This window comes from Anopheles stephensi, chromosome 2 (assembly GCF_013141755.1).
Source record: "Anopheles stephensi strain Indian chromosome 2, UCI_ANSTEP_V1.0, whole genome shotgun sequence".
In the NCBI taxonomy this organism is placed as follows: Eukaryota; Metazoa; Arthropoda; class Insecta; order Diptera; family Culicidae; genus Anopheles; species Anopheles stephensi.
Window position 1 is genome coordinate 71,264,990 of NC_050202.1, and position 19,440 is coordinate 71,284,429.

General features: G+C 44.0%; 1 protein-coding gene across 16 annotated transcripts in view; it reads left to right on the forward strand.

Moving 5' to 3' along the window:
• Nucleotides 1–19,440, forward strand: part of LOC118504642 (protein groucho) — a 184,214-nt gene that overhangs the window by 56,937 nt on the left and 107,837 nt on the right. For 15 of the 16 annotated variants that reach the window (XM_036039377.1, XM_036039391.1, XM_036039376.1 and 12 more), the window contains one exon: nucleotides 17,546–17,581. The exons of the other annotated variant lie outside the window; for it this stretch is intronic. In XM_036039377.1, coding sequence (XP_035895270.1) covers nucleotides 17,546–17,581 — 36 coding nt within the window. The remainder of the gene's footprint in view (nucleotides 1–17,545; nucleotides 17,582–19,440) is intronic. 16 annotated transcript variants of the gene reach the window in all.

The window sequence follows — 19,440 nt, forward strand, 5'->3', positions numbered from 1 at the left end:
AAACGCAGAAAACAATCCCTTTTTGAGCTAAAGTATCTGCTGCAAAACCGTTCCTCACGCACATGGTGGTGATTGGTTTGGTTGGTTGGTTTGGCTGTTTAGCACTGTCCCGTGCCCGTGTTACAGACCTTGTGCGTGTGTGTACTGTTTGGTTAACAAAGGTGCGTATGTTTATGGTACACTTGTGTCAATCCGCCTCTGCCCCCCCCCCCCCTCCAATGTCGATAGCGTTCAGAAATTTTGGCCCAACGTTTTTGTTAGAAGTGCCAGTCATCGAGGGTTTGTTTACCTTTGCACAAGTGGGCGCTAGGTGGGCTAGAAGTTGCGTCCGATTGTGCAATTCTTATCAAATGGTTCAGAATGGTTGTGTCTGTGTGTTAGAATGTTTTTAGCTGCGCTAAACGAACCAGCAATACTCACCGCAATCTCCCCATCTCATCAAGCTCAGGATCGATTACCAAGTGAGCGTGCTTGTATATTGCACATCTCGCGGATTTTTCTTGTTTCACGAGTAGGTCACGACATCAATTCACACAATGGACAATTATCTACCACAATGAACACGGGCCCCTAATCACGCTTGATAGGGACTTGCGGGAAGAAGAAAACATCTGTCACCTGATCGTATCTTGGCTGACCTCATCGAGATTGCACTAATGCATCCATTTCAGCATTCTCGCTAACGGAATCGATTAGCTTGTTCGAGTCAAGTGTGATCGGGGAGAGTGAGAGCAGCGAGGGAAGTAAGGGAGGGAGCTAGGGGTGGTGGTGGAAATTGCAAATTGTTACAAGTTGTGCGGCCCAGCGCACTATAGAGAGGGTCCAACGGAATTTCTAGTAAACGATTTTTGTGTTGTCTTCGTCCATCCGCTTGGCTCGCTAATGGTGGGAAACGCGTGGAAATTGATGCATTAAGATAATTAATTGCCCATGTGATTGTTATCGCTATTCACAATCGACAGGTTGCGATGTGTGGCGAGTTTGAGCGGAACGGTTTTGTTGTTTCATTTTTTTCTGGCTTGTTCATTTCCCGGCCCGATGCAAATTGCTGCAAGTGCATAGATAATTGACGCCCTGACGCTTTGTAAGCTTGCCTGCCGTCCCATCCACCTGCCGCCTCTTCTGCCCCCTTTTGCCATTGGCCAGGCTGAGTCGCTACGTGTGCACTCACACCCATCATACCCATACCAAGTGCAATTGCACTGTAATTGCATGCATGGTATGCTAATGATGCTTAGACACTTCCGATCGTGCCTCGTCCGTTCTTCCAACGCCGTTCCCCGGTCAATGATGTGTGTGTGTGGGCATGTGGTGTATTATTTCGTAATGCTTCTCGCCAATTAAATGATTCCCCCGGACCCGGACATTCAATCTCAGCGTTACACCGCACCCTCCACATCATCACACAACGGTGCGCACTGGGTGACCGCAAAATGGCGTTGAGCTTTTTAGAGTGGCAGCTCAAATGGAGCGTCCCTAGCGTGTGGGTTCTCCACCGTGCAAAAGAGCTTCTGGAATTGTGTGAACGCGCCGATGATTAGCTCGCTGCCGGTATTTACCGCAATTGATGCACAATGCATTCCGCAGGTTCGGAGAGTCTAAAGGGGGAAGCCTGGGCACGCTGGGAGGGATGGTTGAAGGGTGCAAAAAAAAGGAAGGTAAATTGAGTCATCGGTGCAGGCGCCGGTTATGCAGCTGGGAATGATGATAAATTAACTGCAGCGGGTTATTCAACTATCCGCTTTGTTTCGTTAACTGTCTCCAGTTTCGCATGGACATGGGACGATCGAAGGAAGGTGAATGTGTGCGCATCTTGTGAAGCGGATCGGTCTAGGCGAAGTGGGAATGAAGATAACGCGTTGAATAGAGGATATGAAGCGTGAGGAATGCACTTTCTCACCAACATTGTTGCGGTGTGGGTAACATCGTTTTGCTGAGCTATGTTTTGCTCAGGGAATGAATACTCTTTATTGTACATTTACAATGTTGAGCATTAGGTCTACAAGAAAGTTATGAGCGTTATGCTGAAGATGGTACCATTGATGTATTGAAGTCGTCTATTTTATCGAGCAGGTTTCAGTGGTAAGTTTTCAGTGAAAAACGCGTGATTTTTCATTAGTAGTTATTTCTACTTTTGAGTATGAATAAAAATGCTGTTTGAACCTAGAAACGTTCCGTTAGGCTCCTTCGTCTGGCATAGAAATTATCACTCGCCGAAAATCAAGTGTATATGGTGGGATTAGATGCGGGCACCGGTCTGCACACGATAGTACCAGGGTTCAAATCTTATCCCGTGACTCTCTGACCACATGGTATCACTTACTGTTAATAGTCCAAAGAGGGACGATCATGTTGCAATGTCGGTATTCGGTCTGTACACGGCAGCATCGGATATCGAATCCCTTTTCAGGTCATATCTCCATTCTCGCCGGAACTAGCCATCAGGGAAAAATTAAGTACAAGAAGTCAAGAATAGCACGCCATAACTCTCCGAGGTTGTAGTGTCAAACAGGAGATTGGCCTACCAATTGTATCTATTGGTTGTATTCTATTGGTCAATAGGCTTAGCTATGGTTTTGTTTGTCTGTTAATTACAGTTAATTTGTTCTCATTATTACTACCTGTTTACCAAACTAATCTTCCTATACAAAACATAATTCAACCCTATGTTGTTCACCTTTTTTGCTCATGGTTTGACGCTTGTATAAAAACTAGTAGCTCTTTATGGAACAATCGAGCCGCAACCCCGAATTGTGTGATTTAATTATTGTGCACACAACCCTGAATAGAAGTGTTTCAATGCAAGGCAGCAAGTGTTAGGGTGATTGTGAATCGATCGGGTAACAATCGACTTACCAAGCCGCACCATTAGTTCGCTTAACCACTAAAAGCATATGCATACGGGCAAAAAAAAAAACGGGTGGTGGAAAACCACCACAAAACCGGATCACCACGCGAAACATGATCACCGCACACACACACACCCATCCCTGTACAATCGAACACACAAACAAACATCTCAACCGCTGTGGCATTAATCGTTTCACACCAGTTTAATTTAATACACCCAATTACGGTGTTACGGGCAGCGCACGGCGCGAACTGCATTTGCAATGCATTTTCCACTGCTGCACTCCACTGTGAGAGCGAGAGAAAGGTGCGAAGTATCGGGACGGCGGGACACGGTGGGATGCAATAACATAACATGACGCTTTTGTAAAGTGAATGAATAAATTACTTAAAAACCAATAAAAGCAGCTGGGGCAATTAAAATGGTTCGCGCTCGTCCGTCCACTCGGCTGCGGCCGGGCCGCTTGCACACTCCGGTCCCCGGCCGGTTGGTCAATTAGATCGAGTGCAACAAAGTCGCGAAACACGACTCACCACCGTCATAATTCGTTCGGTTCGCAATTGGTGAAACAAGTTGCTGGTGAGCTAAGGACAGGCTGGAGCTCGGTCCTTCCATTCGGCGCCTTCGTTGCCCACTTGTGCCTCGTTGGGTGGAGCCACTTTTACGGCATAAAATTGGAAGATATATCGATTTGTACGGGTTCAGATGGAATGGAAGGAAAGAAAGATCATAACAGGTTTTTATGTTCCGAAGAAAGTGGCCTCTGAAACCTCTGGAGACAGAATGGGCGGAAAAGAAACACGAAGAATGTATAATTCATGACGACGAATGCACACGGGACAGTAATTGTTTGTATGCTGGAATGATACTGTTTTGATTAGCTTTTTTCCTTTTTCCCATCACACATTCGCTGGATGGCAATTCAAGCCAAACCGTTAACTTAATGGCAAAGGTTTTAAATTAATATTAATCAAATTAAAATTCGCACATGAGCTTTGAGCTTTGTCCCGTGTCGAGCCTGCTGATGCTCACGGATGTGTCATCCTTCATCAAAGCACACGCATCAAAATTTATCACCTATGGTGCGTGTAGCTTTTGTATCGCAATTCGATGAAACCACACACACACACACTGCTTTTAACCTCCGAACAACCGGAGCTACCACGCGAAAAGCGGGTTGGGAAATAATGTGGCAATCTCGCCAAAATGAATGATTGATAATTACTGATTTGCGGCCAACATTCAGTGGTGGTGGTTCGGTACTTGGTTTGGTTTTGCATTTCGATGATACGGATCCCGGGCACCCGTGCTTCTCCCTGCCGGTGAAATGGTAATTAAATTATTACATTTTCCATTTTCCCCTATCGGCACCGCAACGCTTCGGTGGGTAATTATTTATCGGTCGACATTGGTTGGCTTGGTGACATTCATCAGCAGCACGTAACAGCGAAACATGTAACATGTGTCTGGTGTGATGTTGGCATATATTGTATCGGTTTGTCAGAAGTGGGAAGTTACTGGTGTGTGTGATCGATGAATGCACCTTTTGTTGTTGATAGTTATTGTACGTAATGAAATCAAATAAAATCAAATTTTGGTAATTTAGCTTTCAATAAACAAAACCGTTTTATGTAGTGTGCATCATTTACAGGGGTTTCCAGATGAATTAGCTGTTTGAGCGTGGATCTGGTCTAATTGAAGTTGAGCTTTTCATTAAGAACTCGAATCTGCCATCACCTTTTAGGACGATCGATAGAGAAATTTAAACACAATGCTTCACAATTTAAACACAATTTAAGCACAATGCTTGTCTCTGGCTTCAGAATAATCGTCCTGTTCCTCAATAATGTTTTTTTTCTATCTTGTCGTTTAATAGATTTTTTTACTGGGCTGATTATGTATAAATCTTTCGCTCTATTTCGTCAGACGTTTATCAAGTTAATCTTTAAAGTTATCTTATTTTTGTTTTGTTCTTGGTATGCTCGTTACTACCCCAGTCTTTGCTCTGTCCTTCAACTATTCCTATGTTCTGAACTATATAGCTCGTCGTTAAACGTATTTCGCTGTTCAAGGACTTCTAAGCCAGAGCATGGAAAGAGCTCCTTTAACGTACTGCTTGTTACTTTTCTGATCCACTATGTTTAAAAGCGCTGTTGTGTTCGATAGCGCGGTTCCTGCTGGAGTACACACCAGACCAGTAATTTGGTCTCCAATGGCTCATATCCATATGGATCGTATCGATCGAGTGTAGGGATCTTTCACCACCAATGTTCAAATATTGTAAGCTGCTCTATCTTCGCTCGCCCGCGGTACGCTGTTCACGCCACTATTGATGCTTTCTGCTTGTTAGATTGTAGAGATCTTCTTTTTTTAATAATCTTCATCCTCGTTCAGGAATGCCTAGAAAAATTTCACGTGATTCTGGAACCCCTGTATAAAGCTCAATAAGTGAGAATTGCTTTAATGAGCAAATCATTCATCAATGTTGTTTCGATTGTCTTTTGCTCATGTATTTAACATCTCGTTTTAAACACATCATCCTATAATGTGACCCCCAATGCATCACTAGTGCAGAGCAGAAGTGAAAGATAATTCCTGGAAATCAAGTCACCGTTACCGACACAAACGGAAACTCACCACCATTCTGCTGACATGGGAACGGAGATGACTTGCTACGGTGACGGGCGCTACATTTGCACATCGTCTATCAGAGAAACCCCAATCTGCGAGCAAATGTCACAGCCAAAATGATTGCGGGTGCCATCCAAAGCGTAACCCCAAACAAAAAGCTCACTGACGCGAACGGCAAAGCGCCCCGGCGTGTCGTTGTTCCCCGTCGGGGGATGGTGGTGCTGTTTTTCCCTCCCACCCGCTACTGTGTCGAAATTTTCCCTACTACCAAAGCTAACGCCGTTTTTTATTTTCGCTTCCGTCGCCAGGTGTATATTATTCTAATTTGTATGGTTAATTTCACCTCCGACCAAATTTGCATTTGCGACCAGCACGAGAAGGCGAGAAGCTCGAGGAAAAGCGAAACCATCATCATCATCATCATCACCATCATGGTTTCGCGAAAGCAGAGCAGATCCCTTTTGGTTGGTGTGCCTCTTCTAAGCACCCCCGAATTGCGTTGCTGCCATGGGTGGTGTCTCATTTCAAACAAATTTTCCATTTCCACTTTCAACCGTTCAACCGATTTTCCTTTCGGCGGCGGCACCGTCTACGGTGTGTAGGTCGTTGTTGCTACCGCCGCTATCCGACTGGCGGCACCCGAGGTGATTAAATATTCAAAGCTTGTCCCGGCGGTTCCGTTTCCTTTTCCATTTTGCTCGCGACTTCTAGCAGCGCCAACTCCTGTGCCCACCTCTCGCGTGTGCGGTTTGGAGTGATGATGAGGTTTTTCCCCAAATAGACACTTCACCAATCCTTCTGTCCCGTACCCCCGCACTCTCTCCCCCTGCCATGCTTCGTCTGGTATTTCGGGTTTGATTTTCGCACTCCTCGTCCTCGTTTTGTGGTTACGTTTGGCCCTGCTAACGGAAAATCACTTCTCCACCGTCGACTGCAGAGACAATTCGCTTTGCTCCGGTATGCTGCCTTCCCCGGGCCGCTCAGTATCATCCTAATCAGTCGGATTTGGGAGGGCGAGGCTTTTGGGACGTGAAGCGAGTGGATGGATTTTTGAGATTTAAGACAAAGCGTCAGTAGTGAAATGGCAGGAAACCCAATTTGCCGTACACCGGGTAAAGGAGGAAAGAAAACTTTTGAAGCGCTCTCGGCGAACGGAGAAATAAACTACTCTCCTTCGGGGGCGACTTTCCAGCTAGTTGCCCTCTTTGACGATGGCAAAGGAGAGATCGAACTGGGTTTGCTGTCGTTGCCGGAACGGGAGGATAAAGTTTCCGACTGCTTTATCGAGCAGGAAAGTGGACACTAGTGGTCGATTGATTTCAATGAAAATGTGTGTGTGTATATGTTTGAGTGTCTGTGTCAGCTTTACCGATAATTGAGATGATGTTCCGTTCTGGCATGCCACTTCCATTAACAGGATATTGTAAATAAACGTGTGGAGATGTTTATTTAACATGAACAGGATGGTGTTCTGTCTATAGATATTGTTATGCACTGATATGTACAACTTCAACTTAGAATAGGAAAAAATTGCTCACACCATTGTTCAATAATATTTTGTAGCTCGTTAGAGGGTCCAACAAGCCCTCAAGAAGTCAAACTTCCAATTGCATACAATAGACTGAGACTGAGATTCATAACTAAGAATATGGTGTTGCTTATGCGTCCAAGTGCGTGTAGTTTTTAATGAATACGTGTGTACAGGATGCTGTGTGATTTGAGGGAAAGCTTAAATAAAGCTTCGCACTTGATGCTCGCAGCTAAAAACCGCACACATCGCCGTACGGCTTGATGGCATAAAACCACAACCCCGCAAAGAGGAGCCTCCGAAGAGATTGCCGTCCATGTTGTTGATGTTTCACGGGATACGTCGCCGCCGTGGCGATGGTGGTAATCCTGGTCGGTGAAGTTTCAGAACACCGAAAGTACGAACGTCTGCTAGCGTCAAGAGGTGGCTGCCGAGTGGTACAGTAACCACTGAAACATTCTTGTAAGAGAGCGAGCGAGCACCGACCGTGGAACGAGTTCCGACAACTTCCCTAACATGCCCCGGCAGGGTGTGATTCTTCGTTGCGGGTAGATCCTGGTTTATCGTCAAGTTGTTAGATGTTTCGGGTTCGGGACGTGGAACGGTGCGCCAGAGTGCCAGTTCAACCGCAAACTGTCGAAAGGCAAACTTGTGTGTGTGTGTGTGTGTGTGTGTGTGTGTGTGTGTGTGTGTGTGTGTGTGTGTGTGTTTCAGAATGATGGGTGGAAAGGTGTAGTAGCTTCTGCTTTCTTGGCTACCGGTCTTGCCGGTAGCAAGAAGCCTCCAAAGCATAAGAAAAAGCACTACAGCAAGTTATGGTGAGATGCGATCCTGGACGCGGGCAGGTGGAATGTAAAACCGCAAGGGTCGGAGAGTTCGGCGCGGAGTGCTACAGAAAGGAAGTTGTTTCACGTCAAGAGTTTATCAGGCGTCGGTAAGAAACCGTCTAACAAGTGACATGGCAGCTTTACTTACGCCCGGGATACGGCTTCAAAATGGCTTTGTATAACTGTGCGCAAGATTTCGCCGCTACTACCACCTGGCGATGATTATGGAGATGATGACGATGATGATGCTGATGGTTGTCGAGAATTTCATCATCATCATGTTCGCCGTTGAGTCGTCGAATCGGCACTTTCGACCGAAGCAACCGCAATCATTCGAGTAGTAGTGGCAAGAGTGGTTGCGCTTTGTATCATCGGTAAGCGAGTGACGACAATCCGGGAGTGTGGAATGTGGATTATTGCAGCTATCAACATTGCTATCTTACCTTCGCAGTGCTTTAGGTACTTTGGCTTTGTTTTCCACTTTTTCCTGAAGGGTTGTAGAACTCTTACACCGGAAAAAGGAAACTTAACATGAAAAAGGGATCCAGCTGCAGCAGAAGATGATGAATTTGTTGGACGGCAAAATTGGACGATGACGGAAGGGAAAGTTTTCTTTTACGGGTGAAGAAAACCATTTCCAGAATTTCTGTGAATCCTTTTGTTAGATAGATGGCAAATTTACAGTTGAGCGTAAACAGTAATGGGATTTGTGGGGGAAGTTTTGAAGAATGTAATTTTGTGTTATCATTCTGCATAATTCATTCAAGCTACTGAGATTTAAGATGACTTGAAGTTTTTCAACAGGAATCAAGCCAGGTATTCTAGCAACACGGCCAGGCCGTTCTTCATGAATAAAAAAAAACCAGGTATTCTTTAAGTAGAAAAAGTGTTTTTAATCCTTCAAACTGACTAAACTTTATAAGAGTTGACCTCTCCATGTACCGCTACTATTGTTTCGCTGTAACTTCCGCTACTGTTTCCTCACATTAAAACAGTGTTAATTCATCATTTCTATACTAATGGCGGCTTCAAGAAAAAATGTGCCCTCCCTTGCGCCCTACCTGTTTCTGCTGCTGTCATTCTAGCGGCTGTTTTTAATCTACCTCCCCGTTTCGGTTTGCGTTTGCCAAGGAACCGCTCAACCATTCCGAGCACGTTGATAAGCTAATTAATTTCACTTCGTTTATTATCTAATCTGTCCGGGTATCTGTTGGTCACCCCCCCCCCCCCCCCGGCGAGACCGGTGCGAGACGCGTTACACCCGGCAGCACACGAATGGAAGAAAACGAAACGAATTGGTGTCTTCATGCCCGGTGCTCCCGGTTAGTAACAACACCCAATAGCAGCGTTACGAACCCGGTGTGTCGTTTTAACCGGGCGTGTTGTCCTCATCGTCCTCGTAGGTGTTTTCGGTTTGGCATCGTTTAATTTGCTCGTTCCCCAAGGAGGGACAGATATTTTCCGGCGGCTTTTTGAGCATGCCGGCAACCGTGGTTGGCACCGAGCGAAGCACACTGGAAAGTCCTCGTAGCAGCAGCATCGTGAAAACGATCGCACTCGTACCGGCGCTGGACGAATGAGGGTTGATGGGCCCGGCACCACGACGGTGCAAAGGAAGGCGGGCACATTTAGCCACGATTAGGGCCGGAAAATGTAGCAGCTACAAGAGGGCAACACGGACCGAAACACGGACGAGAAAGTTAACTTGGCGGCAACCGAGAAGGTTAGGACTCGTTTGTACTCGAACCGCGCCTTTGGAGTGTTGTTCTTTATTTTGTTTACCCTCCTGCTCGGCGGTGGAGCTTTTGCCCGAAAAATGGTGGGTGTGGTGCACAGTAAAGACGGTGAAGCATTAAATTGGCGTTGGTAAACTTTTTAGCCATGATCGACGCAGAGGAAAGACGGCAGGGTGTGAGGGACTGGGAGGGTTTTTAGGAGTTGGTTTTATGGTTACGCTGTTAAACTGTTGAGATGCGATGGTACGGTGCCTTGGTGTTTCGCTTTTCGAGTGTGTATGGCCCGTTTCGGGAAGTAGTCCCGTGGGTAGGGAAAAGCATTCGACCCAACTATACATCTTCTCTTTCTCGTGCAGTCCAATGAAGTAATTAGCAGCGAGCAATGGATGGAAGCCGTACTAGCCGGTTGCAGTAATCGTGGTGCAGGATTAGGGGATTTGATCGGTGGTTGTATTGAACGTGTTTTTCACAGTAAATAATTCCTAAATACAATTTTAAAATAAATTTATTAATGTATTGGTTAAAAATCAAATAAATCATGATGACAGAACTCTACTTAACCTAGTTAGATATAGTGTAGTTCGAGAGTCCGTGGTTTAAGTCCACAGCTGCCAATGACTTGCCATACCATTCTTTTGATAGCATTTGATAACAGTGACGGTAGAAAATTAAGATTCTTAGGCCAAGTTCAAAGTGTCGTGTCGTCTATCATCATACCAAATCGTTGCCGAATGAAGCGTCATCATATTTCGACAAATTTGCAAAATGTTGTCAAATTGGTTAGGAACATCACACTGTGCTGAGGACGCATACCAAAATTTACCTGGGGTTTGTCTGAAGTTCTTTTAGAGGTATATTTCGTCATCCAAAAAAATGCAATTATTCTTTCATTTATTTGCAAAATTTTTTTTTTTTTTACTTTTTCCAAAACTAAGAACTGTTCATCAACTCCAAGAAATAGATATCCCTAACTTCCATGAATCACCGCTAGTGGAGCTACTGTAAATAAAACGAGGTGTGCGGATTCTAAATGAACAGTGCTTTAAGAATAGCTTTTATTATCCCCAGCAGTCCCAGCAGAGGGTTTAGCAATTTTACTGCATACTCCTGCACGTGGGCCCACCCCGTCTACTATTGAGCGCCCTTTAATGCTAATCAAATTAACCGCTCAAACAACAAAACAATGGAATGCTAAATTTGTCAATATTGCAGCCTGCGCTAGTAATCGACCCCTGCGGCCAATCAATCTACCAGGAGGGTTGTGGTACAATTTTTATACAATCCACCCTCATCTACTACGAGGGTGATGCATTTCGAACATCTAGCTAGGGGATGTGTCATCAACCGTAACGTCATCATCATCATCCCCGGTAGAGGGAAAGCCATGGACGCAGCTGGCCATGTTCCCCTGAGGATGATTGTCCCCATGAGCAATACTCCCGGTCTCTCTCTCTCTCTCTCTTTCCTTCCCTCTGTTTGGCAGGATAATTCCTCGTGTCAGAGCAAATCCCGGCTACAATCCCGGCTTGCGATATGCATTATGTTTTATGGCATCCCTGCGTGTGGCATCTCTCCCCCATACGCGAGCGTCCGACCGACGACGGACATCACGGTCATCGGTCACCAAGTGCAAACGAGCAGCTCGCGTCAAACGAGGGGAATAAATAAGGCCACAATTTCAATATTGAAAATGTGACCATGTGTCGTTTGGCAGGGTGGTTTTTTGCTGTTGTTGGCCGCTAAGCCTGGTGGGTCCTGGCAACAGGAGGCAGGTGCTGGTGGGTAAGGCATCGCATGTAACGACTTGATTGCCGTATCGAATTTCCCTCCCGGCACTTGAGCAGAAAATCAGGAGCGAAAAACAAACGGCAAAAACACGGCGAACCAAACCCCCTGATTTATCGCGATTCCGTGCCGACATCCGTCCTGGGACTGCTGCACACAGGAGGGGGCGGTTGTTTTTGGCCTTTAGGCGCACTGATCGAGATGCAATTATGTAGATGGGAAATGATTGTGTGTTTGTCGTGCATGAATTATTAACTGGCAACATGCGACGTGTGGCGCGCCTCCAATCCGCGGGGTGTCAAGCGACTGTCGTGTTTCGAAGCTCAGCAAAAGTAATTCGTTTTACATGGGTGTTTGTGATGGTATTAAATTTCATAATTACCATACAAATGAAGAATAATAATCTTCACCATTTCCCATCCCAGGATAGGATGCATGCAATTGTGACCCTTGCTGTGCGACATAATGCGATATAGAAGCAACAGCAAAAAAAGGAAACCCATGTCTCATATTTATTAGCAAATCGCACTACAAAAAAACATCGTAAAACAATCCGCGACTCCCGTGTCGGTGCTCAAACGCGTTCAACGTTTGAATTGGCATCAATTCCCCCGATCTATGAATAAGGATTTCGATTTGCGTGAAATTTGGTAATAAATATTCCATCAACAGCCGACAAAATGTGTTTTTCGGGGTGTCCTTCGGTACCGCCAGCCCGTTCGGGACCATATTCAAACACCATCGATAAAGTCATCCATTTTCCCAACGGAACTGGAAGGGATGGAACGAATTTTCGTACTTTGCTAGCGCTATCCCCGTGGGGACGACCGGTGGTCGTCGGTAACGATTTGCAGCACGGTTCTAAACCAAGCATGCGTGTGTGTGTGCGCCATGTTCCTGTGGTAGCTGGAATTGAATGTCAATTGTATGGCAGGGGAGTTATTTAGATGGGCGTCGTCCCTGTTATTTACGCCTTATCGATACAATTTCTACAGTGACTGACGACGGAATGGCATATTGAGTGGTTATAATATATTGCGCATGCAGGTCGTTCAAGATAGGGATCTTCTAAGAGTTTTGGAGTTCTAGATTTATTCTTGTTTCTTGTTGTATTTGAATGTGCATTATTAAAATAAAAATCTGCATGGTTCTGTATGGGTTAGTGGTGGGTTCTATGGAATGCACTCACTGTTCCAATCCGGATTCGTCCGGTTTCGGAAGGGACTGACAGTTCGAAACGGTTCCAGAATGTTCCATTCGGTTTCAGTCGGTTCCGACGGTTCCGACGATTCTGACGGTTCCAACGGTTCCGACGATTCTGACTGTTCCATACGGAACAGTTTCTTTGTACCTGCCTATTGAAACTAGTTCCAAATTTTTGTGGAATCATTCGGAATCAGTTCAGCTTTTTGCCAATTATACTCGTCTGCAGTCGGGAGCTTCCTCTTGATATTTATTATACTAATTTTAATGTCCATTTTGAACTTTCCCAGGTTATTTGTACAATTTTAACACCTGTTCTTGTGACAACTTTATTTGATGTTTACTGTAATGTGTCCAAACGTCTCCTACACCACTTTATACGTGAGGACACATTTCGTTTAATCACCGTACCGAGTATCCGAGCAATTTGATAGCATTTTATACTTCAACTTCAACCCCCATCTCAACACCCTGCACACATAAAACGAATCAATAGACCTGCCGGCATGGATGATCCGGTGAACCTGATTTCATTCCTCTTAATCCTCCATTTGCTCGAATCACCTCCCCTGCTCCAGACTTGTAGACTTTCGTGGTCAAACACGTCAATGTGTTGGTTGATCGCCTCCGAAGGGTGATTTTGTTGTGCCGATGGTTTACGGTTTCGGAGGGTTTTGTCGACCCTCGGGGTTTTGAACGCAAACCACACTGTGAAGCCCGGCATTATGTGTTGGTGCTGCTTTTCTTCTCTCTGCCGTGTGTCCATTCGGTGTTCAAATCGGTTAGGTCGTACATTTTCATCATTTGCATGCCCACTCATCATCACCCTCTCCTCCTGCTGAGGTGATGGGGGAAAAGCGTGAGGACGGCTCGAGAGAGAGCTAATTAACGCAAAACGACTCGACGGTAGATGGTATTGGCCCGGTTGGCAGCGAGTTTGTCCCCTTTAGCCTCAGAATCCGCGCACAATCTGATAACGCTGATTCCCTTCGCATCAACCCCGAATACAACCCCTCCCCGACGGCTTACTGTTGATGATCTCGCTTTTATGTGCAGTGCGCCGCGTACTGTTTTCATTTATTCTGACGTCTCACTCCCGTTGAAAAGTTGCCGCACCTCACGAGCGCTGGTTATGCGCGGATTTGCTTCCGAATTTTCCCATCTTCTTTGTGCCCGGCTTTTCCCGAGCGGGCATATTTTTCGGTTCTACACTCAGTCGATAGGCATGCAGAAAGTGGGGGAAGGATGAAAGGGAAGAAGGGAAGGGAGCGAGATTGTTCCTTTGAAATCCACAAAATGAAATCACTTCGAAAATGGTGAATATTCCGGCCACGGTGAATATTTCGGCACCGTTTGCAAACAGGGGACGGTTTTCCTCGGTTTGGAGGAAAACACATCAGGACTTCCAGGGCAGTGAGGGAAATGGAAAACAGAAGCCGAACCCGCTTTTCAAACAGTGCCGGGATGAAGTTAAGCAAACGTGATTAAAATTGTTTTTCACTCCGTAAAATTCAGTTTCCACACGTTTGCGCTCGCTGTGTTCGGCTGGTGGGTGGTACGGTCCGGAGTTCGAGTGAGGACTATTTTGCAACGGGACACCAATTGGTAAACGGGGGGGGGGGGGGGGGATGGATGGATGGATGGATGGGTGGGGGAGGCAGTTGTGGAATTTGAGATTTCAAGCCGCACAATCGGCAGAAGTTTCGAAGCGTAGGGGTCAAATTAATTAATTTCATTTTACGATAACAGCTTAAGCATGGAACGATGAAAACTGCGTTTGTGTGTGTATGTCTGTGGAAAATGCAAATAAAACACGATTTACACAAGAACCAAAAAGGATGTCCCGTAAATGTTGGACGCTGCGTCCAACAACCATTGCCTATAGTGCAAATTCGGAACCGCACAACCGTTCGCGTTGTGCCCGATTTCCACAAAACATCCGAATTCGGGAGCTCGGAAAAAGACACCGGTAATTTATTTGAATGACCCTCGTTTCCTTTCGTCTGATTTTATTTATTTTTCCTCACCCCTTTTCTTTTCATCCACTTGTTACCTCGCTCTCTCTCTCAACAGTAATTGGAATCTACCAGTGGAGCATTTGTTCCCTCCAACCAAAACCCGAGTGGGCATCAATAACATAGGAACGAGAGCGAGACAAAAGGATATGGATTTTCCACGGTTGAGTGTCCGCGCGTTCGGTTTTGTACACTTTTGCACCTTTTTCGGAGCGATAGGGCAGACGGTGGGAAACGAGAAATTTGCGCTTAATTAAAACCAAATGGAAAGAGATTTTCCATCGACAAGTGGTGTGCGCTGGCGAAAGTGAACGAGCTGGCGTGGAGGTGCCATTGTGCGCTCTCTTGTTGCTCCGCGGGGTGGGCGAATGTTCTTCGTCAAATTGATCGCCATTCGGGGAGGACCTTTTCCTTCGAAGATGGTTGAGTGCGCTGGTTTGAAAGCATTCATAATGGGTATAATATTACAATCGTTACATCAGGGCTGATGCTCTCGACCGTTCGCTCTGATTGAAAGGCGAATTGGTGTTTTGAGTTGTTTTCTAGGTTCGCTACAAAAGAACAAAAAACGGGTGGATTAAACAATTTGGCAGTGATGTAATTAATGATGAACGTTTGAATGGTTAATTTGAAATTTGTTTAGGGGTTTAAGCAGGTTTTGGCGCTATACCAAATCATATTATTCGTTTTAAATGTGTGACGTAATGTGTTTAAAGGACATTTTTATAGTTTGTTCCAGTGATTTTCTATTATCTTTAATTTGTTTGATTTTTTTACTATTTTTCTTGTTGATTTGTTTAATCATCTTTTGTTGGTTTTGCTATTAATTCATTTATTGCTTAATTTATTATTTATTTATTTTATGTATGTTTATTTATGTGTTTATGAATTTGTTTGTTTACATTTATTTTTGATTGTTTATGCTATTTACTTATTACTTATCGTTTATTACATTTGTTTATATGTGTTTGCTTATTTTTCTTTACATTTATACTTTTTCGCGCGCTTCTGGTGTGATTTATTTGTTTATTTTCTTATTTAATTTTTGATTTTGCTACAACACGGCATCTGCCAGTAATAATCAGTAAATAAATAAATAATTTGGATTTATGTTTATATTTACCTCTGCATAATTTATGTAGTTATTCTCTTGTTCATTTGCTCTTTTATTTAAAAAAATATAATTTGCTATTTTGTTTTGTTTTTTTATTTTTTTCTTTTTTAATTTTATATTTTGGTTTATAGAAAATACCGCCTAGTCGTGATTAGGACATAAAAATATTATTAAATAGCTAGCTTTAATAGCTTACTATTATTTAATTATTTTTTTATTAAATTTTCCTTAATTGAACACAATATTCTATTGTATGATTGCGAAATTCCACTATCCACATGGCACATTTTCATAAGTGATACAATAAATCCATTATATGGATCGAACCCCTATAACGGAATTTTAATGTTGAACCTTATTGTTAGCGTAAACATTTTAAGCATATTTTTCTCTAAAATTGCATTTGATTTATTATGATGTTTAGTTTAATTTGTCAGCCACCTTATTCCTACTCCCTAATGGACGGATCAGCTTACACTGCTACAGAACAGCATCGGAAGTGTCAAATATATCATTTTTCTTCTCGTTCATTTTTTATTTCTTTACACACTTTTCCCTCGCTTTCTTTATGCAATCCGTATTATTCAGATTTGCATTTCTTATTCAAAGTTCGTCGCACTTCTTAGTGTGCGTTTGTTTTCGCTTCTTTTCTCTTCACTTCTCGCTATTTCGCTCACAGCGTTCGTAAATAAGCAGTGGTGTTCGAGCGGAACCAAACAGCAGCAAAAAGGTCATCACCACTTGGCACGTTTCGGTTTCGGCGAATAATTTATCACTCCCGCGTCCTCGCCATCGCCGTTCCGTGCTAATCCTTTTTGCACTCGGTTGGAAACTTTTGGGGCCAAAAGAATTTTCGTAGTGATTTTGTCGCTCTATTCTTTGTCCTGCTCTTAATTCGTTGCCACCACCTGCCGGCCTTCCGTTGCGTTCCTCCCGGGATAACAGGAGCGTGCATCTCACCCCACACGCTGTGCAGCCATGCTTAATGCAACTAGAGGGCACTTTAGCAAACTGCTAGACAAATTAAATTTCCAACATCTTTCTGCGTCCGTTCCGCGTCCGTCTGCTATCGTCGCATTACCAGAGCCGGGTTTACGGGGGGTTGGGTGCTTTAGGTCACCCTACAGAGCTAGAAGAACTTCGGAGTCAGATTTCTTAGCAGCAGTTGCCAATTTCGTTTCGCCTCCGGAGTTCTCCCGTGCCCTAAGCGCAAAACCCGAATTCTTTCACCGCTATCGGGGTACTCTTTGGGTTGTGTGAAGGGAAAAGTTTTTTTTCGTCTTCACTTTTTCGCTTCACTCGACCGATTTGGTGTCCTTTTGGTTTTGTTGCTGATTGCTTCGGCTAGAATCGCTGTTTCATTGTTTATGTGCTGGTTGAGAGAAGAAGGTGGAGAGATAAAAAAAGGGAACTTCCAAGAGGTTGTAAGAGGTCGTAAGGGTTTTGGGGAAGAAAATTGGATACTCTTTAGTTTTCGTAAACGTAGACAATAATCTTTACATTTAAAAATTGCGTTTCGATCCTCTCTTTTCGTTTGTTTTACTCTTGTGCTGACTGACCCAGATTGTAATCATTTCTTTACGGACGCCGAGGCCAAGTTGAACGATTTCACTTGTGCTCATTCGTTAATTCAATAATCTCACTTACTGTTGGATTTCAGATTATGGAATGGAGCAGATTGTTGTCCACTTATAGCTAGTAGCAGATTCACCATTACCTTGAACAAAAATCAATTTTAATTTAATTTATTTTAACTGTTCTATTTAGATTCAATTAGATTCAATGTAAGTGTTTAAGAGTATTTATATTAATGTATTGTTTTCTCTCTCTCTCTCTCTCTCTCTCTCTTTTCTAGGTGAGTTCTTCAAAATACATCCCTTCATATCTGGGCGTAAGTATAGATTCAATAAAGTACTTTGCATGATACTAATACTTTCCGTAATAAATATGTGTTTATAAAAAATGTGTTTAATATAAATAATATTTATAAATAAGTTAAGAAAATAGTATGAAAAAGGGGATAACTTGCAACATTTTTGTTAACAATCAAACATATTAGGCGGATAATTTGTAAAAAAAACTCAATTCAATAAATCAAGCTCCTCGCGACACACGCATTATGTTTATTTAATTGTTTTCGTTTCTTGCATCATGCACTCTGCCCTGTTACCCAGAACCACCTCCTACCACCTGTCAGCGCCAAAAACTCCCTCGCTCCATTTTCCCATTTTCTTCGAGCCACCCGTCGGCGGTATACTAAATTAATGGAATATTTTCGGCATCAGCAACTTATCCGGTTCATTTTGGTTGTTCATTAATCAAGATTTAAGCTGTTTCTTTTCTTTGCTGTCGTTTTACCTTGCCCTTTCCTCCCTTTCTTTCCTCACCTCTACCTCGAGTCCTTTGAAGGCAAGTGATTCGAAAATGTTTTGCCTATTCGACAAATTTCTTCCGCCGACGGTTGTAGAATCTTTGGAATGGATCGTACTTCCACCTCTTGCTGGTGCTTTTTGCGTTGCTTTACACAGAGAGCGAGAGAACAACGAGAGGGAGAGCAGCATTGCGCTCCGTTTTCGTGATAATTACTTTTCTGATTACATTTCAAACGAATTTATATTCATTAAGTATTCCCACGACGACAGGAGCACAAGGGCTGGATGGCTGGAATGGGTGGAAAGCAGTCAATCCGCACCACCCATCGTGAGTAAAGTGAAGCGGAGCCTTTACACCCTGCACTACTCCCCCGTTAGATGGTGGAAGGGGAGTAAAAAAGGACGTTAAAAGCAAATAAAAAACCACACACACACACACAAGCTTTACTGGCGACGTTACCAGTTGTCACCAGGTGGTTTGGGGAGGGACGGAAAAGGGGGGGGGGGGGGGGGTGTAAGTGAGGTGTGAAGTGGAAAGAAAATTACTGCTTTCCGGCTCAACGTGTTGAAAGCGACTCCCAACAGCCTTTCACCATTTTTGCTTACCATCCCAACCCGAAGGCACGGCAGCAAAACAAAATCCTTTACATAGAGAGAGAACCGGTAAATGAATCTTCTTTCGCTTTGATCATTTAACACTCGAAGATTATGTTCACCCCGTGTCCTATACCCACGCTCCGTCAAAACGTCTCGGCCCTTCCGACCGGGGTTTCCCATTAGTATCCAGCCCAGCAGCTATGCCGTGTCTTTTCCATCCATTTGGCTCGGGGTGGTTTTAAAATCTTCTCTCCTGCTCCACGGTAGCATCAACCGATGGAGGGTTTTTTGCGTGTTGTGATGGGTTGTGGTTCGAGAAATGTCCTCGTGCCCGGAGGGTGGAAAACTGTGCGGCTGTGTTTAGGTTTGGAAGTGTCGCCCATTACATTTTTGTTCCTTCCTGTTTTCTATATGCTTTTAGGGGATTGGCAAACATGTTGAAGGTGATAAGCTGTTGAAATGAATATGTGCTTAATTATAAAACGATTAAATTGAAACGTATTGAATGCTTGCTGAGGCGACTGCTCACAAGAAAATAATTACAGATATTGAGTACAAGCAACGCTCAAAGAAACTGTTTTCCCTTTATTTCTTGTTTAAACAGCAAAGTGAAGTTGATTAGTTTAAGAACAAACCAGCTATCTAAGTTGTCATGTTTTCAGAACGAACAGTATAAGATAAAGTCTTGTACAACGCTTCAGAAAGTACCACAGATCATCCATCATTGCCCACCAACAAAATCCAAGCCAATCCCGCGAATATTTGGTTTGTTTCCAATTGA